This window comes from Macaca thibetana, chromosome 17 (genome assembly GCF_024542745.1).
Source record: "Macaca thibetana thibetana isolate TM-01 chromosome 17, ASM2454274v1, whole genome shotgun sequence".
NCBI lineage: Eukaryota > Metazoa > Chordata > Mammalia > Primates > Cercopithecidae > Macaca > Macaca thibetana.
This window is the reverse complement of record NC_065594.1, coordinates 38,707,778-38,735,029: the sequence shown is the minus strand read 5'-3', so window position 1 is coordinate 38,735,029 and position 27,252 is coordinate 38,707,778. Positions and strand designations below refer to the sequence as shown.

The 27,252-nt window shown below is 35.8% G+C and overlaps 1 protein-coding gene across 2 annotated transcripts in view; it reads left to right on the top strand.

Moving 5' to 3' along the window:
- Positions 1–27,252, top strand: part of DIAPH3 (diaphanous related formin 3) — a 496,891-nt gene that overhangs the window by 39,231 nt on the left and 430,408 nt on the right. For both annotated transcript variants that reach the window (XM_050766531.1, XM_050766532.1), the window contains one exon: positions 15,150–15,326. In XM_050766531.1, coding sequence (XP_050622488.1) covers positions 15,150–15,326 — 177 coding nt within the window. The remainder of the gene's footprint in view (positions 1–15,149; positions 15,327–27,252) is intronic.

Below are 27,252 nucleotides of genomic sequence, written 5' to 3'. Positions count from 1 at the left end.
TTATTTTCTTGTTTAAATGTCTGTTACTAGACATAGGACTATTCAAGTAATCTATTTTTTCCTAAGTGACCCGTGGTAGTTTATGTCTTTCAAGGACATAAATTTTACCTATATTGTTAAATTTAAATTTTTACCTATATTTAAAATTTTACCTATGTTGTTGAATGTATGGGCGTAAAGTTGTTTGTGATATTTTCTTATCCTTTTAATGCGGGATCTGTATTAATTACCACTTTGCAAGCCTCATATTGACAATGTGTTTTCTGTGTTTTTCTCTGTGACTAGTTTGACTAGAGGTTTGCCAGTTTTACTGATCTTTTGAAAAACTAGCTTCTGTTTTCACGAATTTTCTTTACAGTTCTTTTGTTTTTGTTTGTTTTACCTTTATTATTTACTTTCTTTTGTTTTATTATTTTTTTCTCTGATTTCTTAAGGTAGAACTCTAAGTCATTGATTTAAGACCTTTGTTTGCTAGCATATTAGATTTTTTATGCTATAAATTTCCCTCTGACAGCTGCTTTAGCTGCATTCCACAAAGTTTCATTGAATTGAATATTTTTAAACTTCTTATTTTCTTTGTCCCATGGGTTATTTTGGTATGTGTTATTTAACTTCCAAATATTTAGGGGTTTTACTGATATCTGACTGTGTCTGATTTGTAATTTAATTCCCTCATGGTCAGAGACCTGTACTTTGCATGAATTCTGTCCTTTCTGATTTTTTAAGTCTTACTTTATGTCCCAGAACGTGGTCTATCTTGGTCAGTGTTTGTGTGTATTCTGGATGGTTGATAGTGCTGTTCACATCTTCTGTATTCTTGTTAATTTTCTGTCTGTTTAACAGTTACTGAGAGAAGTGTCGAAGTCACCAACTGTGATTTTAGATTTTATATTTCCTGTTTGATCAGTTTTTGCTTCATGTATTTTGAAGCTTTGCAGTGAAGCGCATATTTAAGATTGTTGGCCTTCTTTATCTTTAATAAATGATGTTTTAAAATCACAAGTAATTTTCATTAGTTTTTAGTTCTTGGAAATTTATTGGATTTACCTACTCTACTTGATATAATCGTATGCTGCTTCTTTGGAGAACAAAGATTTCTTGACTTCTGTGACATCAAATTTTCTCAATTTCATACCCCTTTGACCTTTCATTATCTATCTGATAGCATAATTTTTCCTTTTTGCCTTAAATTATTGTTTTTTTCTCAGTTATTTTTCCTGATTCTACTGTTCTTTTCCTCAGTATGTAGTGTTTTACTTGGGTAATCACCTCTGAAGTTTTCAACTAACCATGTATATCTCTGTTTAGGACCTTTTCCTCCAGTTGAGAAATAATTCATTGGCCTACTGAATAACCTCAATGGATATCTCATCTATTCTAGAAGCACTGTGTCCTCTAAGTTAAACCCTTTACTTTCCTCGTAAACTTGTTTTATTCCTTATAGTCTCTTAGAAAGTAGCTCCACCTTTCCAATGTTTCTGATTATTTCTTGAATCTCTTCTTCTCTCAGTTCCTTCTATCAGAGTCCTAGTCTTCTCATTTTTTCCTCACTGGACTCTGGCAGCTTCCTGTTGCTACCTAAAATGCTGCCTTCCCACACAGCTATCAGACTGATCTGTCTACATTGCCTATCTGTTCATGTTTTATGCTGTTTGAAACTGCTTAATTGCACCTGTTTTATATAGGTCAAGTCTAACATGGCAGATAAGGTCTTCATGGCGGGACCCTGCCTCTCTAACTTGATGATGTATCTCTCATAAGCATGCAGAAATCTTCTAGGGATTAGAAAGCTATAAGTTGCTGGAGAATTTACTTAGGGAGTATAAAAACATAATTAGGGGGCTAGGTGTAGTGGCTCATGCCTGTAATCATAGCACTTTGTTTGGGAGGCTGAAGTGGGAGGATTGCGTGAGCCCAGAAGTTCGAGATTAGCCTGGGCAAGATACGGAGACCCCGACTCTACAGGAAAAAAAAAAAAATTTAAATAAATAGCTGGATGTGATGGTATGAAGACGTGAACCTATAGTCCTAGTTCTAGCTACTTGGGAGACTGACGCGGGAGAACCACTTGAACCCAGGAGTTTGAGGCTACAGCGAGCCATGATTGCACCACTATACTCCAGTCTGGGTGACAGAGGGAAACCCTGACTTAAAAAAACAAAACAAAACAATATAGCTAGGGAATTGTTCTTGCTAATTAGAAGAACGGTGTGCTAAGTTACAGTAAGGACTATGTAATTGTTAGCTATGTGCTAAAGAGTGTTCCAAACGTTTACTGTATAAACACATTTAATTGTAACACCAAGCCTCTGAGTAAGCACTGTTATTGCTCCCATCTTTAAAGATGGGGAAACGGCGGGGTGGGGGGGGAGCGGGGAAGAGAGAGCTTAGGTATCTTGTTCAGAGTCATAGGGGGCAGCCAGGAAAACTCTGGCAGATTGGCTCCAGATAACATGATCTTTATCAAAAGCATTACAATGCCATTTAAATACTATCCTTTTCTCCACTGAGAGCACCAAGTGTAAAATCTAGACGTATATCTCATTCTTTCCCTTTTTTTTTTTTGAGACAGGGTCTCGCTCTGTCACCCAGGGCAGTGGTGTGAACACAGCTCACTGTAGCCCCCACCCTCCAGCTCAGACCCCCAAGTAGCTGGGAATACAGACATACACCACCTTGACTGGCTAATTTTTGTATTTTTTTGTAGCAATGGGGTTTCTCCATGTTACCAAGACTGTATTTTCTGCTTTTCCCTTGATGCTATCTATATGAGACTTTTAAATGGAAAGGAGAAATTGTATCATAGCCATTGACCTTAATCCTGAGAAAATCATTATACTTATAAAGACATACTATATCTTAGATGTTTTCTAAGATGAGAAATGTTTTGAATATCTCAAGTAAACAAAACTGAAAAAAGTCCACCCGAAAGAAATAGTGAGGTGTTGGACTGAGAGGTCATCTGTTAAAGGATATGAGATTCTTTTAATTGTAAAGGACATGGAAAAACTTATCTGTATAGAAAGCACTTCACATATCTCAGAACAACTGCAGCCTGCACCCAGATGCAGATACAGGCTTTCCTCGTTCTCCTCAAAGTTCCCGGGGTAATGGGGTCATAGAGCCACTGCAGAAATCACCTGCTGTGGATGTAGGTTCTAGTGAGTGAGTGGAAGCCTTCACCTCACTATTCACTTACCTCCTGACTGTTCTCTGGGCCTTCTTACTCAGTATAACTAACTGTTACCAGACAACTCTAGTACATTCCTGTGTGATTTCTGTGAGACTTCACTCAAAGATGAATGCGGCCTAATAGGACTGAGCTTTGTTTACCTGTACCTACCTAGATGTGATGTGTCTTGTGAGATGTATGCTAAATTAGACATCATATTTATGAAAGAAAGGAAAATGACTTTACCTGAATTCGTGCCTAACTTTAAAGTCAAGTAATAGAACATAAGTCAGTAGCTTTTAAAAATAAAAGCTCAACCTAGAATTAAAATAGTTTTATCTTATTCTAGTAGGATATAAGGCTTTCTGTACTATAATTTGCTTTCTATTTTCATTAGCTTTTTATATTTTCCATGGTAAGTTAATAACAATGAGTGATTAGAAGTGTGACCTCCCATCTGCCCCACCACGGTTTTTCAGTAAAGCTATATATGCATATTATACTCTTCTGTGTAAAGTAGAAATACCAGCATGGACTGGGGTGACTGAATGTAAAATACATCAAAACAAGTTCTGTTTTAAAGAACTTAAACTATTCACTTAGTCAGGTGGGCCTTTCTTAGCCCATTAATGCGTTAATTAGGACTTCCTGTACTTAAAATTTCAGTAATACTTAAGTACTATCTTAGAATCTTTAAATATTTATAGGATAGTTTAGAGAGCTCTTCCTCAAATCAGCACAAACTTGGGAATAAGATCAAGAGCTCTCAGAGTTGAATATACTAATATGTAGTAGGGTGTACAGACTTGTTTATTCATTCTTTTGTCCACTCGTTCATTAATAATTTGTTGAGTGCCTAGTACTATTTCAGAAATACAAATATGGAGAAAGAAGGTCTCTGTCGTCTGGGTGCAGTAGAGAAATGAATGTATAGACAATCAGTAGTTTTGGTGTGGTATGATAGGAGCTGGAAGGTCAACTTGATCTTGGAAGACTTCATGTGAGGGTGACTTTTCAGCTGAGTTTTGAAGGATAGGTTGGAATCTGGGCTGGCAGGAGTTGGTGTAATTTTTACTTCTTAATAATTTTACTTCTGGCATACCAATGAAATGGATTCGTAGTGGAAGCATGTCAGGTTGGCAAGTAGAAAGCGATTACTGATGTCTTCAGATGACTTTTTGTGTATGGGTATTACAGGTCTATGCTTTTTAAAATAAAATGTAATATATACAGAGCTAATTTACATTACTTCTCAAGTATACAGTATTAATATTTAAATATATGCAATTAGAATTGTACTTTGAGTAGATGGGTAGATAGAACTTTGGGGTTTCTTGAATGTTAGATTTTTTTCAATGATATGTGTGCTCCTTTTTGAATGAATGTTTTTCTTACTACCTTATATCATGGTATTAAGTAACATAAATTTATCCTTGTTTTTAATATAGGGGACTACTGTAAATTATCAGTGTTAGGAAGAGTCTGGATTTTCCTATTGAATATATAAAAGGCATAACACCTGGCATTCTCCCTTGATATGCTATGTTAATTATTTTTTATTTAAAATATTGTTGAGAAAAATTTAGCCAAGGCAAGAAGCAATGGCTGGGGTGTTCCAGGCCTAGAAGAAATTATTAATTTATTCACTTAACCAATATTAATATAACATCCACTACATGTTTAGAACTGTGGTAAGTTCAGATTTAGTGAATAAAATAACAGTATCTGTTCTCAAGGACTTAAAGCCTAGTTCACAGGTAGTTAAAGAATTGTATACAAATTGACTGGGTGCTGTGGCTCACGCCTGTAATCCCACCATTTTGGGAGGTCAAGGCGGGCGGATCATGAGGTCAGGAGATCGAGACCATCCTGGCTAATACGGCAAAACCCCGTCTCTACTAAAAATACAAAAAAAAAATTAGCCGGGCGTGGTGGCAGGCGCCTGTAGTCCCAGCTACTCGGGAGGCTGAGGCAGGACAATGGCGTGAACCCGGGAGGCGGAGCTTGCAGTGAGCTGAGATCCCGCCACTGCACTCCAGCCTGGGCGACAGAGCGAGACTCTATCTCCAAGAAAAAAAAAAAAAAGAAAAAAGAATTGTATACATATTATATGATGCAAGCACTAAGTCTTTGAGCATCTAACTCAGTCTTGAGGAATCAAAATAGGCTCTTACATGAGCTGTAGTTTAAGTTGGGAGCTGAAGATTGAGTTGAAATTAGCCAGGTAAGGGGTTGGGGTATGAGATGTGGGTAGGTTTTAGGCACAAGGAACAGCCTGTGCATGTTTAGGAGGCTCTAGGTTGTTCATTGCCTCTAGATCGTTCAGTGTAAGGTGGTGGAGTGGTGAAGAGATTGTCTAGAGAGGAAATAGGTTCAGATCAAGATGGACCTTTGAGCCAAGAGTGTTATCCTTTAAGTAAGGAGGGGGTATTGAAAGAGTTTAACCACAGAAGTGAGGAGCATGATTGAATTTGCATTTTCAGGAGTTTGAATGGTGTTGGGGTACAGAATTGCTATAGCATGGTAGGGAGAGAGGGCAGTGAAGAGATGGAGGCAGGTTAGAAGGTTAGGAGGCAGGTTCGAAGTGGCCCGAGCTAGCGACAGTAGGGACAGAGAGAAGATGAATTAAGGAGGTGCAGTCCACATGCTTTATGTCTTTATTAGTTTTCATTACAGTTATCACAATTCAAATCACCTTTCAGCAGAGCTGAGTCATAATCAATTCATATCATCAGTAAGCACCCCTTTGCTTCTCTCGCCATTGAGGTCCATTCATTCTTCTAATCTGATATTATCTCTCAAGTCCTTGAGACTTTCCAAACCCTCCTACTTTGCCCTTTGGAACTCAAAGTCTGTCATCTTCTTTGAATGTTCTCTTTCCTCCTTGCGGTAGTTGAAACCTGCATGTTCTTTGATGGCTTTATTTTCCTGGTGGCTTCTTACTTCAAAAGCTTCCAGCTCTCTTTGAAGCATAAACCATCAGAGTATACAACCTGTTGGTTCCTCCTTGTTGGTGGTCTCAACTGTAGGTCTTTTAGTCCCTCCCACTGATTCACTGAAGGCATTGGAACTTGAGTTACTTTCTTCTTTTCTACCACAATTTCTGCTATCATTCCGTGTCCACCTACCAGAGGTTCTTAGTTTGTGGTCCATGGACCACCAAGGGGTCTTGGTGGAATTCGTGGTGTCCTTGAAGAAAAAATTAAATCTTTATTTTCTTTAATCTGTAAATGAAATTTAGTATTTCTTTCAATTATGCATATAGGAAAAAAACCTATCAGCATACCAGAAAAACCCACAATAGTATTTGGCCTGTGACTTTATCACCAACAGAAATCAGATATTTTCAAAGCACAGTAGTTACTGAAGATATTTCAAAATGTGGTTTACATTTGGCATTATGTTGAAATTAGACTTGTCATTACCTTTGTTATTTAATGCAATAGTGAAGAACATTTACTGATATATTAAAATTTATTAATATTTTGATAACCTCATTTTACTTTAGTTCTTCGTATATATTTTAGACATTTAAAAGTATTCTATGAGGAACTCTGTAATTATCTATTGCTATATAACATTTCTCAAAACTTGGTGGCTTCAAGCAATAATAAACACTTGGTTTCCAAGCCGTTCTTGGATGGTTCTGTTTTGAGGTCTTTCATGAGATTATAATCATCTGTAGCCTTGATGGGGCTGAAATATCCATTTCCAAAGTGGCTCACTCATGACTGGCAAGCGCGTACTAATTGGTGTGGGGAGGCCTTGGTTCTTCCTTGTGCAGGCATCTCCAAACACTGCTCCATGGCATGACAGCTGGCCTTAGAACACATATTGCATGTTGTAACTTACTTTCAAGCAATTGAAGAAATTTTAAGATCATAAATGTGTTTTTCATTTAATAATAAAATACTATGTGAAACCTAAATGTGGACAAAATATAAGTAGATAATCAAGTATTTTTTGGTAGGGAGGGAACAGTAAGTTTTCGTCTTTTCAAAGAAGCCTCTGGCTAAAGAACTTCTTATAAATTTCACCAAAATACAAATTAAGAGCCAAAAAAGCCCATTTGTAACATTGAGGAATATTGAAGTCAGAATGCAATTGATGGGATGGTAGGAATTGTTCCTGGATGATAAGTCTATGGCCTAAAACCGGCCTCGGCTTATCATACCTGAAAGATTGAATGGTTGATTTTTCTCTCCACAATAATACATCTTTGTACCAGTGATGTCACTAGTGTTTAAATGTAAAGACCATGGAACAGGCAGACATACTGCTTAGCAGTTAACATGTACTATAATTTTCATATCAGCATCACAAGTTCCCTGTTGTACTCCCATTCCAAAGCCCCCCTCTTAAGGTACTTTTCCCCACTCTAGAATGAATCGTTCATTCCTGTTGCTAGTTCACTTGGCTTATTTTCTTGGGGGCATTTAAAATATTGTACCTTAAATTATGATCCTTTATTGTATATTTTTCTCTCAAATGGTAAGCGTCTACAGGGATGGTAACTATGTTTTATATATTTTATCATCTAGTAATTGCTCATTCATTCATACCTTCAGCAAGTATTAATTGACTGACTGCTAACTATCAGGTACTGTGCTATAGGCTGCATATACAACGTCACTATAATGGTTATCTGTTGGTATGTAACAAGTTGACCCAAAACTTAGTGACTTAAAATAGCAAACATTTATCATTTCATACCACTTCTGTGTGTCAGGAATTTGGTAGTTGCTTAGCTGGGTGGTTCTGGGTTGGGGTCTGCCTTGAGTTTGCACTAAAAATGTTGGCTGGAGCTACGGTCATGTGAAGGCTTGACTGGGACTTTCAAGATGGCTCACTCACATGGCTGTTAGCAAGAAACCTGTTTATCTTTTGGCGGAAGCCCTCAGTTCTTTGTCACGTTCTTTGCCTCCCTTCAGGAGTTCTTGAGTGTTCTCATGATCTGGCAGCTGGCATATTCCAGAGTGAGTGATCCAAGAAGGAGCAAAACAAAAGCTGTAAAGTCTTTTATGATCTAGTCTTGAAAATTGCACTCCATAATTTCCACAATATCTATTGATTACATAAATCAGGATCACTGGCGCCATCTTAGAGACGGGCTGCCACGGTGATTAAAACAGTTGATGGTTTGTCTAGCATGGCTCTTACATTTTAGTTGGAAAGAGACAGAGTTAAAATTACGAAATAAATGAGATAATTATAGATTTTTGTAAGTCATATGAAAGGACATAGGAAGAGAATGTACTGTGTGTTGTGATGGAGAAGGGGTGGGTACATGCGCTACTTTAGATAAAGTGGTCAGGGAAGGCATTTCAGCCTTTTAAATCCAAAGATGAGAGTGAATAGCACTTTTATTTCATGTTAACACCTCTCTGTAATAGGTACTATCATGGGAGGTTTCAGTAGCTTAGTTATGGTAACACAGTAAGCAAGTGACTGGGCAGGATTCTGAAGTCAGACTCCAAGAGCCTTGCTTGTTTTTAATCAGCAAGTTCCCAGGTTAGTAATAAAGTTAACTAAAGAGCCAAGCTATGTTAGCTGTTAGGTTTTTGCCCCCTCTTTAAGCATAGTGTAAGACTGCATGAAAATAGAGAATTTCAAGCAATATATTTTATTCTGTATTTCAGGTATGTATTTGGATTGAATTGATTCTATAATGAAAAGGAATTTTTGTTTCCTTAATAATTCTCCTGGATTTCGTGAAAATTTCTACTCCCTTCTGGGTTCTAATGAAGTATATTTATGATCATATGTAGTTTTTTCATACTTGTGAAATTGTAAGATGACTAATTATAATATTTTCCTTTTATTTTAAATAAAAAAATCACTTCCCTTGTTGTTTAAAGTGTTGTAATACTGAAAACATAAACACCGAGTTTTCACTTTTACAGTGATATACTATAGCTAAAAATTCAGATTGATTTTTTGAACTTTTTTTTGGTTAATTTTTTTTAAACTGTCATTACTGATTATCAGTGTGATTACTCAGTATGAGATAATACTCAGTAGGGTGCTCATTTAGCTTCCCCTGAAGATAAGTGATATTAATTTATAAAACTTAGTATACCCCAGACACAGTCAAAGCCATATTAATTAAGTGTGGTGTACCATCTCCAAATTGGCATTATAACAGAATCTCCTCAGTCTTGCATGTGTTTAATTCTTCAACAACGGCAAATTGTTTGTATGCTTCACCTCTCTGGCTTGTGTTTCTTGCTCAACTTTAAGAGAAGAATTTTGTATAAAATCATGAAAATTTTACATGAAATAGGAAGTGCACAAACTGTAATACACACACATACACAACCCTCAGCCAAATTGCCAAATACAAGATAACCAACTTACGGTCAATATTAGGGGGATTCCTGTCATATTTTTATGTAAAAAGTATTTTTAAAGTTTGCTCAAGTGTTCTATTGTGCCTTGGTTTAAGCAAATTGTGTGTGCAATTTAATCAAAGATTGAGTGATTTTTCCATGTGTGAATGGAGTCATAGTAACCTCTCTTTTTAAAAATGAAACTTCTTTTAAAACATGTAAAATGATTTGATAGTAAAGCTCACTTTACACCTAGCTTTGTAATAGTGCCCAGATTTTGTAGAATCTGCCTGGAGTGCTCAATAGTGCATGGAATGCTTTTACTTTTAGCCTGAGATATTCACTAGTTGCTATTCCAGTATAGGAGGAAGTTTCAAGTTGCTATTCAAGTTGCTATTCCAGTATAGGAAGAAGGATTGTACTTACTTTTCTTTTATATTTCTTTCCTTATTTTTTTCTTTTATCCCTTCTTTTCTAGGAAAAGGAATAAAAGCATTATATTGAAAATGTGAAATACTGGTTGATCCTTTTGTATCTCATATTACTATTTTGCCCATTGTGGATTTAGATGCTAGAAGAAGGGAGTGCTATTTTTTTCCTGTCTTGCTTTCATCCATCTATACTAGTGGTAGTGTACAAATCTATTTTTCCATTTGGGTAAAATTTATCTTTTCCCCAGAGTTTTAGGTGCTAAGCTTATGGGATAGGTGTGATAATTACATTTTATTATTAATATTATTACCTTTACAAATTATGTTATTGGTACAAGTATGGTTTTATTAGCTTTATTCTTGAAAACATTAGGGGCTGATTTTTTTCCTTTGTCCTATTTTTGCGCTCAATACTATGAAATTGTTAGGTACAAAAGTGTTTTGGAACTTGTTCTTTTATTATAATCTACTGTAAGGATTAAACAAATGTATTCAACCTAATGCTGCATTTCAAGCTCTTAGCCTGGTGCTCTTCATATAGAAAAGGCTCAGTAAATATTAGTAAAAATCTTATTAATTTTTATGACTTTTAAGGATTCTTTTTAAAAAAAGTTTTGGTTTTTGGTGAAAATTAAGATTTTATGTCTTCTATCACTGTTAGAACCATTAGGTTATGCATTTTCAAATTAGCTTGTGAAGTGCTTAAGCTTATTATTCCCATTTATTGACATGTTTACATTTATAATATTGATGTTGCATCAATGAAGTTTTGCTTAATTTCACTTCATTATAAGTTTGGCATATTAATTAAGCTACACTGGATTTTTTTGGGGGGGTGTGTGTATGTAAAGAGCCAGGATAGTTTCTGTGCTTAGGAATTGATATTATCTGCACAGAAATGATGGCAATGAAGTAGTGACTTGGGAGATAAGTAACCAGTCCCATTTCCTAAAACAGTTTTTTTGGTTTCTCTCAGTTTCTTTCTTTTTTTTTTTAAACATCAATAATGAGGGTACAAATGTACACAGGGATAGTATCTTCTGGACATATATTCATGCGGAGACAGTTTTATTTTTCTGAGTTATTCCAGAGTAGGAAATGCTTATGGTGGTGGGTTAGATGCCACTCTTTTTTGCTATTATAATACATTTCACATACCTCTTACATTTTCTGTATAGCTATATAATTACCTGTTTATGTGCTTGTCTCCTCCACTTGATAATTATTTAAGGTAAGTCTTATAAAGGCTTATTTATCTTTGTATCACCAACGTCTAATAGACAACTGTTGATTGCTCTTCATTTCTTTTTGTAGATCTGGGATTTCATCCCAGAACAAGTTAAGAAAAAGTTATATATGTATCACTTCCCTACAGCCTGAAAAACTTATTTTACACTTTTTGTAGTACAGGTCTGCTGGAGACAGATTATCTCTGTTTTTGTCTGAAAGTGTGTTTCTTTTGTTTCTACTTATGAAAAGTAGTTTCACTGTATATGGAATCCCAGGATAACACTACAGTTGATCCTGGAACAGCATTGATTTGAACTGCACAGCTCCCCTTACACACAGGTTTTTTTTCAAAGAAATATATTGGAGATATTTCAAAATTTTCAATAATTTGAAAAAACTTGCAGACAAACTGATTAGAAATATCGAAAAAAGAAAAAGTTCTGTATGTCTTGAATATATTTAAATAGTAGTCTATTTTCTCACTTAATACCGTAAAACATTTACAAATCTATTATAAAAAAGTTAAAATTAATCAAAACTTATAGGCACAAGCATGAACTAAAGATGGTACCATTTGCAGTCAAGAGAAATGTGAACAAATGTAAAGATGCAGTATTGAACTATAACTTTATGAAATTAACTGTACCGCACACTATGTTACTCTGTTAATGTTGTAGTCACCTCTGGTTGCTATTCCGGTGAGCTCAAGTGTGTTGAGTATCTACTTAAAATGTCATGTGACACTAATCACCTCCACTTGAGCAGTTAATCTCTCCAGTAAATTGCGTATTTCAGTAAAAACTGATCTCTTGCGGTTCTTGAGTATTTTTCATCATGTTTAGGGCAATACCGTAAACCCTGAGTAACACCATGGGACCCATACAAAGTGCCACTAGTGATGCTTGAAGTGCTCCCAAGAATCAGAGAAAACTCATAACATTACAAGAAAAAGGTGAATTGCTCGATACGTGAATTGTATAGATTGAGGTCTGTAGCTGCGTTGGTCACCATTTCAGGAGACAATTCATCTTGTAAACATATGATGTAAACTTACAGTATTGATAAATATAGTACAGTATTGTGAATGTATTTTCTTTCTTTTTAATAAAATTTTGTTTTCTCTAACTTATAAGAATACAGTAAATACATTTAACATACAACAATGTATTAATTGACTGTTTATGTTATTGGCAAGGTTTCCAGTTAACAGGAGCATATAAGTAGTTAAGTTTCTGGGGAGTCAAAAGTTATATGTGGACTTTGACTGCCCTAATCCCTGTGTTGTTCAAGAGTCAACCCTACCTTTCTTTCAGCACTTTAAAGATGCCATTCCATTATCTTTTGCCACCATTGTTTCTGGTGAGAAATTAGCTGTCATATCATTTTTTTTCTTGTGTATATAATGTATTTTTACTTCTCTGGCTGTACTTTTATGGTTTGCTGTTTATTTTTAACTTTCAGCAGTTTGACCATGAAGTGCTTAGGGGTATGTAGGGGTGTGTGTGTGTGTGTGTGTGTGTGTGTGTCTGTCTGTGTGTGTGTCTTTTGTATTCTTTTTGGGTTTTGCTGAGCTTCTTGGATCTGTGAATTGAGTTATACATATATATATATTTAATCAATTTTGGAAAATTCTTAGTCATATCTTCTGAAATATTTCTTCTGTACCATTTCCACTCTCTCTTCTGCTTCTGGACCCCAGTTACACTTGTGTTACAACATCTGATGTTGTATCACAGATCATACTCATTTTTTTTTCTATCTCATTATTTTGTTTGTGTTTGAGTTTGGAACTTTCTATCAATCTGGGTTTAGGTTCACTGATTCTTCCTCAGCTTTCCAGGTGACTGTTAAGCTCATCTAAGAAAATCTTCATTTCTGATCTATTTTTTATTTCTAATTCATCCTTTTTTTAAAAAAAAATAGTTTCTGTGACTTTGCTGCTGCAATTATTCATCTCATGTGTAATGTCTACTCTTCATTATATCCTTTCAGGAAAAAATTGCCAATTTTAGGGTTAATGTAGAGTTCTCTTTTTGTTTTCAGTTCTACTTCTGGCTATTTCTTCAGGAAATCTCTTTGACCAGGCTTTGCCCCAGCCTTTAGATGGCATTATGACATGCTCTTTGAAAGTCCAGAATGTGTCATGGGAATTTCTCTCCATTCTTTTGCCTAGTCTATGGCCTTTGGAGGGCACCTGTTTGCATATGCCTTATGAAGTATTCATACAGCTTTCCTGTTCTGCTCCGAACCGTTGGCTTACTACCCCATTCAGTTGGTGAAGACTAGGGGAAAGAATTGGTAGGTGGGTATAGACTTGCCAAATGGCTTGGGCTTCATGTGGGGCTCCTTGAAATTCTAATGCCAACACCCATGCAGCTATCAATATTTCCTTAAAAATTTGGCTGGCTTTTCTTTACCCTTGTTTAACTTATTCTTCTTCCTCAACTGTTTGTCAGGGATAAGAGCATCTTGTTGTTTTCTGGTATTTGATCCTTGTAAGTTTCTTTGGGTCCTCAATTTTCTGTTGGGTTGATAACAGCAGCAAGTATAACTTTATATGTTTTCTGGTTTGTTTTGGTCGTTAGAATGAGAGCAGTGGTGTTTTTTGACAACTTTCTAAATCCTACAGGAAGCTGTCGTATTCTTAGTTCTTTAATGTTTAAGTGATGTTAGGTGGACCATGGGTGAGTGCAGTACATAGTATTTTTCGTAGACATTATCTTCACAGTAAATTTAGAAACCTGTTTCGAAAGATAATACTTACCTTTACGTCTCATTATTTGAAGAAATCCTATTTCTTTAGTGAATTGAGTAAACAATACTGTGACTTAATTGTCCTTTTAAATTGAGACTTTGAGGTATCAGGTGTTTTTAATGGCTATACTAGCTCTGTCCATTAAAACTTTTTGCAATGATGGAGATGTTCTATATGCATTAGTATGCTGGCCACAAGCCACATGTGGCTCTTGAGCACTTGAAATGTAGGCTAGTTCAATGAAGGAACTGAATTTTTAATATCATTCAATTTAATTTAATAATCATACATAGCTAGTGGCTACCATAATGAATAGTACAGGTTTATATACAGTATATGTGGTGAGAACAGTAGCTTAAAATGTATACAGCAATGATGAAAAACTCATGGAATCACTGTGCTGTTTGAGTATACTTGTATTCTTGATGCCTGGTTCAGCTTAAGACTTTTTTGCATTTTTGATTGTTGAAACATTGTATGACTCATGAAATGTATGAGTCTGGGTTCTTTGTGAGCAATAGAACTTGTGAAATTCAAACAATTTTGAATAAATGAATTATTAGCTTTGTAAACGAATATCTATGCTTTTTTGAAATGTCAGCAAGCTATTTGATTATCTAGTTATAGAAGAAATCTAATTGCAACAAAAATCTAGCTTATTTCTTAAGGCCTTAACCATTCTCTCTTGTAGATATTCAAGAAGTTTACATACTGACCAGCCTGAACAAAGATAAATAGTTTATCAGGCCAATAAACTATGAAGATAATTCAATTCCTAAAAATTCCTAAATCATGTTCCCCTCCCACCCCCATTCCAAGAGACAGTATGCATTACGGAAAGGGCAATAGGCAAAGGGGCCAGGAAGGGGTGGGGGATGGGACACTGAGTACTAGTTTGGGACCAACCCTAAATTAAGTAATCTTCTTTCTAAACTGCTTAATTTACTAATATATAAAGCAAAGGTCACCTGTCATTAGAATCTCAAATCTATGTGAGGTTTTAAGATTAGAAGGACTCTTTCAATGTTGTCTATCTTTAGATAGAACGGTTACTGAAAAATTTTCACCACTCTTTATTATTATTTTTAATTTTAAATATTCCAATGCTGAATGCCTCCTGATGAAATCACAATGATAACGCGATTGGCCCTCTTTGTTTTTCTCATTTTTGAGATGAGATAAATGTTGGGAAAGGAAATACTTAACGTGTGTCATTCTGTCTTTCTTTGTAGCTGGACAAATTTGCCAGCATAAGAATTCCAGGGAGCAAGAAAGAGAGACCTCCACTTCCCAACCTGAAGATGACATTTGCAAGCAGTGATTGCTCAGCGGCACCTTTAGAGATGATGGAGAACTTTCCAAAGCCATTGTCAGAGAGTGAACTCTTAGAACTTTTTGAAAAAATGATGGTAAGAATTTGATTCTTTAGGAAATGTTTGAGGAAAAAGCCTTAGCTTTTGCTCATGTTAATGGAACTCTAAGCATTTTTGGTAGTCATATTCCATGGGCTAATTTCTGATGTCACTTAAGATAGCACTTTGGCCACAAAGAGTTTTTGGATTACAAAAATACGAAATCTGAAGAAAAACAACCTACCAGGTTTTGGTTTCGCAGAGAGTATGTAAAAACAAATACTCCAAAGTATCGAATGGTATATTTTTGTCTTGAGTAGATTATCTAAGTCAGCGGTCCCCATCCTTTTTGGCACCAGGGACTGATTTTATGGAAGACAATTTTTCCATGAGCGTTTCGGGGGTGGTGGAGATGATTTTGGGATGAAACTGTTCCACCTCACATCATCAGGCATTAGTTAGATTCTCATAAGGAGCATGCACAATTTACCATGGAGTTTGTGTTCCTATGAGAATCTAATGCCACTGCTGATTTGACAGGAGGCGGAGCTCAGCCGGTAATGCTGGCTGGCCTGCTGCTCACCTCCTGCTGTGTGGCCCAGTTCCTAATGGGGTTGGGGATCCCTGACCTAAGTGGTCTGAGTCCAGTCCATGTTAAAATGATAGTCACTGTGCTCTACTGTTTTCTTTGTTATGGGCTGGATCTTAGACCTGACTTGTTCTATTCTTTCCTTAGTTTTTAGGATAACCAGGTTCTTTATGCATCATTTATGTCTGTAGAGACTTGAACTCACCTTTAAGTCTTTTTCTGGGTGCCTAACCTTTTTCTGGTTAGCCTTTGTCTCTGTTAATGAGGCTTATATGAAGATAACTCTCTTCAGTACTATCTTTGAGGACTCAAGATCGTCAAGTGCTGTTTTCTCCCATCTACGTGCTATATATCGAACCACTCACGTAAGTTATCCATCCATGAGATTCCAGGATGGCACTTTTATGGTTCACTTGTGGCTACTAGGTTAAAAAATTTCATCATAATTGTTGCTGCCATCTGAGTAAGTGGACTAAGTAGCCCATTGATGTTAAATATTTATGGAGGCCACATTTTATTTCCAGAAGTTAAAAGTACAACTACGTAGGAAGTACTGAATATAGTTTATGCTAGTGTTCTGTTACTGTTAGCTGGGAGGGGGCTAATACTATAAATTTTAATATTATTTAGAGGTCAGATGAATATCAGCATTTTTGAAATATTTACAGAATACTTTTTAAAATAACTAGGCCACATCACTTTTTCATCCTTAAGCAGGTCTACCTATTGGCATTAGATTTCGGTGATCAAATCCTCACTGGAGTAACTCAGCAGAAATAAAATGAAATTGTTGCCTTCTCAGGGCTGTCCAGTTTGCTAAGGGACAAGATGGTTACAACGAAGGCCTTTTTAAAAAATAAGGAACAGATTCTTTCTTTCCCTTACTGATTCCTTGAGTATATTACAATACTCTGCAGGGAAAACTTGCTGTTGATTCTGAAGCTGAAAGGCTTTTGAAGGGTATTTTTGCCTTCTTTAAATGTGGATTAGGATATTTTTCAAACTTCTCAGCATACCATATTTTTGACAAATTTAGAGCTATTTCTATGTCTGGAGAATGCTAGATTTAAACTGGCTTGATTTGTGGCTTATACATATCTGTTACATTTTTATTAGTAAGAATTCTCTTGAGAAAGCAACATTGAATAATCAGACATGGTAACCTTTTGGCATTTGTACCTACAGAGGCTTTATACCATTTAAAGTTTGCATCTAGGTTCTTTGCTTTGGCATTGTGCAATTTTAAAAATGATTGTTCTTATTTATCATTATCAAAGGTATTTAGTAATTTTTACATGAAGTAACAACTTTGTTTTGAAGAACACCTCTTTTCCCTCCTCAAGACAGTCCTTTGAAAGACTGTGCTGACTTGATTATTTAATGAATGTGAAGTACAGTGTAATAACTTCAACATTTGTATTCATTTCACTTGGGAAATTGATTTACTTCATCTCTGGGTAATAGTTTAGTTTCCGTGTGCATTCTTAAAAGTGGTGTTGAATTTTTAGTTATACCTAAAGGCTTTTTCCCCTGTTTGTCTTTAGGTGAAAGCTGAAATTCTAGCTCAAAGCCCATATTGGTTTCTGTATGACTATTAGATATGTGAAATAGTTGTGTTTGTCACTGCATTTATAACTTCCGTTTCTAAAGTCAATTTCAGTGATTACTCCAGAACTCTTAGATACTTGTAAGTAGTTTTTCTTGAACGAGGTGAACATAATCGGTATAAGTTGGAAGTGGCTAGTTTATTCCAGCTGTTGAACAACCTTTAAATCAGCCTCTCAGCTTATTTTTCTTCTGACCCTGGTTAAAAGTCCCAGGTGGGTTCCAGATATTTCCTATTGGTTTCAGATAATAAAAATCCTAGCTTAATATAAATTAATTTTCACCCAAAGAAAGCTGCTCCTTTTCCCCTGTTCAAGTTTGTTCCATTTCTAGTCTCCGGTAGGGGCAATTGTTGGGGATGTGGTTGGCCTCTTCTGTTTCTCCATCTTGCTTTTCCATTCTTCCCTATTCTCTGGGCTGAATCTGTCTCTTCTAAGATTAGATTGGGGTAGGGGGAGGGAAGAAATGAGCACTTGCTGGCCTAAGGTATCTATTGGTACCCTAGAGTGTTGTATTAGTTTCCTATTGCTGCTATAACAAATTACCATGGACTTTTTGTTTAAAGCAACACACATTTATTATAGTTCTGTAAGTGAGAAATCCTGGTCGGCTTGACTGGTTCTGTGGCAGTCACACACCATGTGAAAGAAGTGTGTGTCACTGTGGCACACACTTGTTTACTTTACTTTTCCTAATTTTCCTTCTCTCTGGCCAGTTTTTTTCCAGTTTACTCTCCATATCCCCTCTTCTATATGTTCTTTTACTTCCTCTGGGTGTTGCCTCTGCCTCTCAGTCTTATCTTTATACACTTGAGTTTTCTGCACACTCCTTTTGGGGGACTGGAGCCCTTTCATGTTGTAGAATATCTTTTATATTGTGACACCTTGGTATGTCTTCTACAGAAGAGCAGTTATAATCCAGCTTTCTAAAAGATGCTGAACCTCAACACATCAGAAAGTGAACTCATCATATTAAATATACCCCCCGACACACCCACCCACCCACTCACCAAAATTTCTGCTTCACTCTTAATTTCCTATCTCAAAAGTCCCCACTGAAGTCATACTTGGGAGTCATACTTGATCTCATTAAGGCATCGGTCACATCCATTTACTTCTCTGTCCTCTTTAGCTCTTAATTTTATTTCCCCCCTGCTTTAGTTCAAGCTTTCATGTCCTCTTATCTAGGATATTGCAGTGTTCTCTGCCATTTATCTCCCTTTCTGCCTCTGTTAGAGAATTCTTATACTTCATTTTTGTATTTTTTTTTTTTTTTTTTTGAGATGGAGTCTTGCTGTGTCACCCAGGCTAGAGTGCAGTGGCACAATCTTGGCTTATTGCAACCTCTGCCGCCTGGGTTCAAGCAATCCCTGCTTCAACCTCCTGAGTAGTGGGGACTACAGGCACACACCACCATGCCAGCTAATTTTTGTATTTTTGGTTGAGATGGGGTTTCACCATGTTGGCCAGGCTGGTCTCGAACTCCTGACCTCACGTGATCCACTCGCCTTGGCCTCCCGAAGTGCTGGGATTATAGATGTGAGCCACCGCGCCTGGCCTTATACATACTTTAAGTCTTAGTTCAAGCATGACTCTAGTTATCTTCGCATATGCTCTCTGGGTTACGGATCCCTTAAATCTGCTTCTCAGAACTGCTTGTGTATTGAGTCCATTGTGAAATACATTCTTTTTTTACTTTTCGTTTTTTAGATATCTGTCTTCCCATTAGATTAAATCCATGCAGTATCATCCATTGGTTTATCATACCAAACAAATGTCTGTTAAGTGCAGCTTCCTAACTTAGATTTCTAGGATACTATATTTCTCTTCACCTTAGACACTATACCTAGATGGAGATTAGCTTTAATTGCTAGTCAGCCCAATAACACAAAAATATTAAAATAACGAAAGGAAGATAGCTTTTTTCATGCATTCTACCTTTTCTTATTTTCACTATCAGTTGAGAGAATGAAAGCTGTGCAAGAAAGCTCATCTATCAGGATGCTGTCATTAACAGGCATTAAATGAGTGCCAGTGATATCAAAATCATTCTGACAAAAATCATTTTAATTCTGGACTTCCTGTCTAGAATTGTTGTAACTGTAGAAAAAATGACCTGATAAAATTGCACAAAGTACTTAAGTATGAATAGTGATGTTCTATTTTTTTATTGGGAAGATGTTTATCAGACTTTTTTGTAATGTAGGAGAAAGCACATTTATAAAATGCCATCATCATCTCTTAAGCATATGTTTGAAGTATGTCCTGGTAGTAAGAACTTAGATGACCTACTGTCTAATACATATATTGGCTTTTCAGTGTGGGAAACCTGGTTTGGATAATACCAAAGACATTCATATTTGACTTTGAAACAATTTTCCGTGTATAACATAGAGTGGAATCTAATTTTGTCCCGCAGTGTTTTTTTAAATTATACAGTATTTCAGGCATACAAAAAATGTAGAACATAATATTAAAAATACAACCACAGGTATAATTGAATTCCCTTTTGTAATTCTTCTAATTCCCGCTTTTATCTTCTTTTCTTCCCTGAGGTGAATAGTACCCTGAATCCAATAGTTTTGGTCCCATACATTAAAGAAACTTTCCTTTTTTTTTTTTTTTTTTTCTGTATAAGAATACAGTTGTATGGAACAAAACCTTTTTTCTTCTGAGATATTTGATGGTAAATTGCTGATTCAATGCCCCACAATCCTCTAATACTTTAGTGTATATTTTCTACAAGTAAGGACTTCCTTCTATATAACCACAATACAACCACCAAAATCAGAAAGTTAACACTAATCAATTTCTACCTCAGACACTATTAAAGTTTTATCAATAGTATCAATATGCTCTTTATAGCAAAAGAATCTAGTTCAGAATCATATGTTGCATTCAGTTACGTTTTTAAAATCTTCAGTCTGGAATATTTCCTATGTTTCCTTGTATTTTATGAATTTGACAATTTTGAAGATTGCAGGCTGGTTGATTTGTAGAACATCCCGGTTTGCATTAGTATTAGACTTTTTAAGTTTTGCAAGTAAACAAATGTAAACAGGATATCTCATACTTTAAAGATTTATATTTTTCTGATTATAAATGTATCCGAACATCTTTTCACATGCTTATTGGCCCTTTGGTTTACTCTTCTGTGAATTTCCTGTTTATATTTTTGCCCATTTTGTTGTTTGAGATTTCCATCTTTTTCATATTGATTTGTAGAATTTCCCGTATAGCCAGAATAATACTCATGTGTTCCGTTTTTAGGTGTTGCAAATATCTTGTCCTAGTCCGAATCTTGTCTTTTTACTTTTGTTAGTGGGGAAGGGGAGCTGAAGTACAAAAATGTAAAATTGTGGTCAAATTTATCAAGCTTTTTATGGTTTGTCCTTTTTGTATATTGTTGAAGAAATCTATCCTGACATCATAAATCCATTCTCCTATATTTTCATTTAAAATTATTAGAAATATATATCTCTATGCCTGATGTGAGAGGTGGATCCAATTTTTTTCCACATAGTTTTCCCAGCAGCATTTATTTGAATAGTTCATTCTCTTTTATGATTTGTAATATCTCTAGTGTTACAGATCAAGTTTTTGCACATGTGGGTTTGTTTCTGAGGTTTGATTTTTGTCCATCAGTTGGTTTGTCTAATTCTGCATTTATGTCTGTTGTCTTAGTCACTGCAACTGTATAATAAACCTTAATATCTAAGAGCCCTTTTTCCAGAGGAGAAAAGAAGAGCTCAGGTGAACCGATAAAAATCAGATATGACCATGTGCTTTTGATATTTTCGGTATAGAGGTGGGGAAGGTTCATCTTGCTAAGCTTATTCCATATTGCTACTCTTAGGGTACATACTAATGACAATTTTTCTTTCTTTCTTTATTCTCTTTAATTCTTGGTGTTAAAAATTTACGCATAGCTATTATGTTGGTCAAATAAATGAATACCTATTGTGTTGAGTGTGCAAGGAATATCTTAAGGATCAACCAAGAGTCTGAATGAAAAGAAAAACCAACAAAGACCCCTTTGTGTTAATTCTCTTAAGTGTTTATTGACAGCTGTGGATTTCTACCAGCAGCTTATTTCAAGTATTAGTATTCTTTACAAATCTACTTTCCTATATCATGAACATTTTCTATTTCTTACAAACTAAAAACGTATATTAAGGCTTGACTAGATAAAATGAGAGAGGTTCTGTGGGAATGCTTTGTTCTGATTTATTACTTGTCACTCTTTTCCCTCTCCATTGAGTAGAAATTGAAAAATTCAGGGAAAGGTGGTTTAAAAGCAATCCAAATAATAACCCAAGTATGAAGAGGAAGAGGGAGAGAGTATAGTAGTTCAAGGCAATTATCAAGTTGATTCATGGGTTGTGTTTGTCAGGGGGATAATGTCAATGTTTAGTTGTTTCTTCCAGATCCAGATAAATGAGAAAATAAATGATTTAGGTGTATTGGATTTTGCCTGGTGGGATTTTTTTAGCACCACTAAAATGGTTAGAGGGAGGAATTTTAAAGGGATAAATGTTATGGTAATATTTTAGCATGCTATTTCACCAATTAGGAGCTGTGCAGGCAATTATTTGTGTATACCTGTGAAGGCCTTTTCTCAGTCATGTTTTCTTCTGTAAAAAAGTTGGCCTTAAGAAAAAAGTTGTATCTTAAGTCAAATGACCATTTTATCCTTTATGTAATTTATGAAGAAATTGTCATTTACTTAGAAAAGTTGAAAAACAAATATATGAATGAAGATCCTTTTTCATCACTGGTAGTGTTTTTTTTTTTTTTTTTTTTTGAGATGGAGTCTCGCTCTGTCCAGGCTGGATGGAGTACTGTGGTGCAATCTCAGCTCACTGCAAGCTCCGCCTCCTGGATTCATGCCATTCTCCTGCCTCAGCCTCCCAAGTAGCTGGGACTACAGGTGCCCGCCACCACTCCTGGCTGATTTTTTTTGTATTTTTTAGTAGAGATGGGGTTTCACCGTGTTAGCCAGGATGGTCTCGATCTCCTGACCTCGCGATCCGCCTGCCTCGGCCTCCCAAAGTGCTGGGATTACAGGCATGAGCCACCACGCCTGGCCAATCACTGGCGGTGTTCTTATCTGTAGGATTACACAACAGTTGTCTGTGATTGTAGGTGCTTATGCATACACTTGAACAATTCTGGCAAGGTTACATTCCAAAATAAATTAGAGTTGTGCAGCTTTCTGAATATTCAGCTCACTTCTTGTGTGTTCTGCTAAAATTTACAGTATATGAAAGAAAAGTGATATTTAAATTTCTTATTATCTCATTGTGTGTGTGTGTGTGTGTGTGTGTGTGTATGTTCCTTGATACTGCATTATGATCAACTGAAATTTGTTTTTCAATTAAGATAGTTTACACTCTTCCCATATTCTCCAGTTAGAATATTTGGCCAAAAAATAGTGTTTATGAGTTCATTATCAATCTCTGGGTAAATGTCATTCTTTGGCTGCTGTTCTATTAATGAGCTAGCCATCTGACTTTCTTTTAATTTTAATGGGAATTGAGTAATCCAGTGTCTACTGGATAAGACAATGGAATTTCAACCCTGCTATTAGTAAAACCAAAAAATATAACTTTTTAATAATCACATTTGTGTTAAAAATGATTATTTAAAGGTTTACTGTAAGGACATAGTAAAGCTCATAGGCAAAAGATTTTATAGCTGTTTTAAGCTATTTTATAGCCTCAATGTATTTATAGACAGCTTGAATATAGAAAAGTAGTAATAAAGTTAATTCTAAGTTCCAGGTTCTTGGTAGTATTTATCTTTTAGTTTTCTAATTATGTCTAAACCCAATCTAAGAATAAAATTTATTAAATTGCAGAACTAGATAAGATTCATTTAGTCTGCCCTATTCAACAGTGTATAATGACCCTGAATGAGGTCATGAAATCTTCTGTTTTTTTAATTTGGCACTAAGCCTTTCATGGTAGTAAAAACCTTAGTGTAATGAAAAGCTTGACCATTTGATATTGTGTGATGTCAAAGATGAATTCAAATGTAGTTAAGAACAGAATTACACCTTTAGCAGAACTCTGGATAAAATTGTGCTTATATGATGTTGAGCTCTGTCACAAAAGGGGAAATTAGGGGATCATTGTGGACCTCTTAAGATGCTTAACCAATTTGTGGCTTTAATAATATAATGCTAGCAAAACAGAGACTGCTACCAAGAATAATTATGTTGGCTTTAACCCCTAAAACAAAACATAATGTTATTGAAATTAGATGATTTGCTGTTGACTTAGTATGAATAAATGTTTGGTTTTGCTATGGCAGTGCTTCCAATTTTTGTCTTCCAACATTATGCTTATTGTTCCATTATAATACTGTATTTCGCGTATCCATTTTGTAATGCTAGTCATGCTCTGCCTGTCTGTAGTGTTTTTCCTTTTTGGTTGAATATCCTTCCACCTGACCATCTTCAGCAACTTGCTGCTTGTATATATTCACTTAATTCTGCAAATAGTCAATCATTTTAAATTTAATCTGACTCTCCATGGTGTTAACTGTCCTGCTCAACTTGATGTATGTAAATTTAATGAGCGTGCTGTCTTGTAAAATCCACAGCCATGAATGAAAATATTGAGTCTAACATGTGTAATTCAGTTGGAAAAATGTCTGCTCTCTCCTTGCTGTTCTCTGCTTGATTGTGCCTTAGTGCTCCAACAAGTTGCATGTATGTGCACAGGTACTAAATTACATATTTCCCCCCTCTGTTTTTCCAATAAAATGTGAAAAAATATTTATTTGGTACTATTTTTAAAAAATCAGTCTAGTAGGGACTTAGGGTCCCTAAAAGCAGTAGCAAACTGGCAATTTGCTGGTGTGTGGGAACTTCTGACCCCATGCAACTTGTAGGAAGACTCTTTGGGAATGTCTTAAAAGTTGCTTGCTTGACCTGGTTTCCAGGTCAGGGCTGCTGCTGACTAATTTGGTGTCCTTGCGCAAGTTACAAAAGAGGTGTGTGCTTTCATTCTGGATGGACACAGCACCACACAAGGCCACAAGTTTGAAAGTCTGGAAGGGATGATGGAGTGAATCTGGAAGGGACCTTGACCGCATTCATTCCTCAACCAGGTACTGCTTGGCAGGGGTCAGTCGTTATATTGACTCTGTTCTAGGTCACTGAGGTTTAGTGTGGTTCTGCTAGTGTTCCCTGGAAAAGTGGTGGATTTTAGCTTGGCCATCTCTGTGTCAGTGCCACAACCTGAAGATTTCTACCTCCAGAGTTGGAACTTATTCCCATCAGTGTTATCTGAAGATTCTTGAGAATTTTAGGAGCAGCAATTGCTCAGTGTTCTAGTCTGGGGCTGTATCATCTCCAGCTTTAGTTCCATCTCCCAGAAGATTACCTGCATCTCATAGGTTTGTCCTAAAATAGGATGAGCAAATTCTATTTGAGAACTTTTCTGTTATCTTCTTTATTTAGGAAATATTTAAAAAGTGACCATGGTGTTCCATGCACGGTGAAGGAGGCAGCATATATAGAAATATTTCTTTTAAATGTTATCTGTGAGGGAGAAAACAGAGAGTTACATGTAAAGAGCCAGAATTGAGGGAAGTTTTTTTGTTTAATTTTAATCCATTAAAGATTAACTTGCTTATATATTGATACTCAACCAACTGAGAGAATTTAGTGAAATAAAATAGAAGAGGATAATAGACATGTAATGCCCTTTTTGGAGGTGGGAGGAAAGGGGATCTCGAGCATAAATGAACAGGAATGTCTTTGGATAGATGCATTGGTTGGGTAGGGAGAGATTAGTGTGCAAATAAAATGGTAAAACAGCAGGAAATGGAATTATAGCTTTCTTTTCATAAAAGGAATTGAAATTTATTTACTGAGAATGATAGGCAGAAGTAGTAGTTTCATAGTTCCTGGAAAATAGCTAAGGTTTGAAATAAGTACCGTATGAAATGTGAAAAGAGAGACTAGTAGGATTTTCCATAAATGTTGTAAGAATTGATGAATCAACAGTGGCCTGCATTGGAAGAAAATGGAAGGATAAAAAAACTGGAGGTTTTTATTGGGGCGAAGAAAAAGGTGGTTTGGGAGTGGGAGAAGTGGCAAGATGGAAGATTGAGGTCAGAGATAAGGATTATGGAGATTCTGATGGTGCCTGTGGCGGAGCAGGTTTTAGATAATGAAAAGGTACCAAGTGTGGTCATTAGGACTGTAGCTGAGGACAGTGGAAGTGGAGGTTGCATTGGCGAGGAAGCCAAGGACACTCTAGGGCAGGGGTGCCCAGTCTTTTGGCTTCCCTGAGCCACATTGGAAGAAGAAGACTTGTCTTGGACCACAACTAACATACACTAACACTTTGGATAGCTGATGAACTAAAAAAAAAAAAAAAAAAAAAAAAAAAAAAAAAAAAAAAAAAAAAAAAAACCGCAAAAAAAAATCTCATAATGTAAAACATTATGAGATTATTAGAAAGTATTCGAATTTGTGTAGGGCCACATTCAAAACTGTCCTGGGTGCGAGCTGGAGAAGCTTGCTCTAGGTCCATTGTGGGTGATAGCAAGGTGTGGAGTGACAGAGGAATCAACCCAAGTTGATGGCAGTGGACATGTTCAGTTAGATGGTACTAGCCCCAGGGAAATCGGATTTTAGATGATAACATAGATAAATAATATGGAAATAAGAATGAGGGAGATAAGATAGAACAGAGTTTAAATCTAAATTAAAGAACATGGTCAACTTCCAGAATTTTCCTAAACCTCAGCTCTCTCCTCAATAAAGAGGACATACCTCAAGTTACTGAGGATTAATTAATGCTTATAAATGTTTAGCACAGTGCCTGGCTCAAGAATTTGACCGTGTTTTAAGATTACAGTAGTACTAGAGGTCTTTGTAAAATGGTTCTGGGAGAATGGGTGAGAAGGTCAGTGCACAGAGCAGGTTTGGAATGAAAATAGGAGGAAATGTAAACAGTTGGAGAATTTTGTGTTTTGAATGGAATTCTGTTACCTGTGTCTGACCTACTTAACCCTTCCTCTCAGGACCCTTGGATTTGTCTTGATTGTGGTTTCGTTAGTCTCCTTTCCTCCTTCAATTCAGTGTGTATTTACTATAGCCGAATATTCTACAAACCTCTTCTTTTTATTTAGGGAATATAAAAAAAAATCTTCTTCTTTTTTTTTTAATAATGATATTCTGTTTTTCTTTTTTTACCCCAAATTATTTATAAAAAGTTCTGCTATTAAAATATTTTAATTTAGTCTTTTAAAATAACTTTTTATTTTGAAATAATTTTAGACTTACAAAAGAATTGCAAAAATAGTATAGAGAATTCTTGTATACCTTTCACCCAACTAACCCTAATGTTTACATCTTATATAACATTAGTACAATTATTAAAACTAAGAATTGAATACTGAGATAATATTACTAACTAAACTACAGACTTGCTTCAGATTTTGCCAGTTTTCCCACCCATGTCCTTTTTTTTTTTCCTTCCAGAATCTAATCCAGGATCACATCTTGCATTTATTTGTCATATCTCCTTCAGTCAATGACAGTTTCTTATCTTTTATGACCTTGATACTTCTGAAGAATTAGGGTTAGTTATTTTGTAGGGTGCTCTTAATTTGGGTTTGCCTGATTTCTTTTTTTCCTTGTGATTAGATTGAGGTATATTTTGGTATGAATACCACAGAGGTGGTCACCCTTCTCATTAGGTCGTAGCTGGAGGTTTGAAATATCAGTGTGTCCTATTATTGATGGTGTTAGCCTGGACAACTTTGTTAA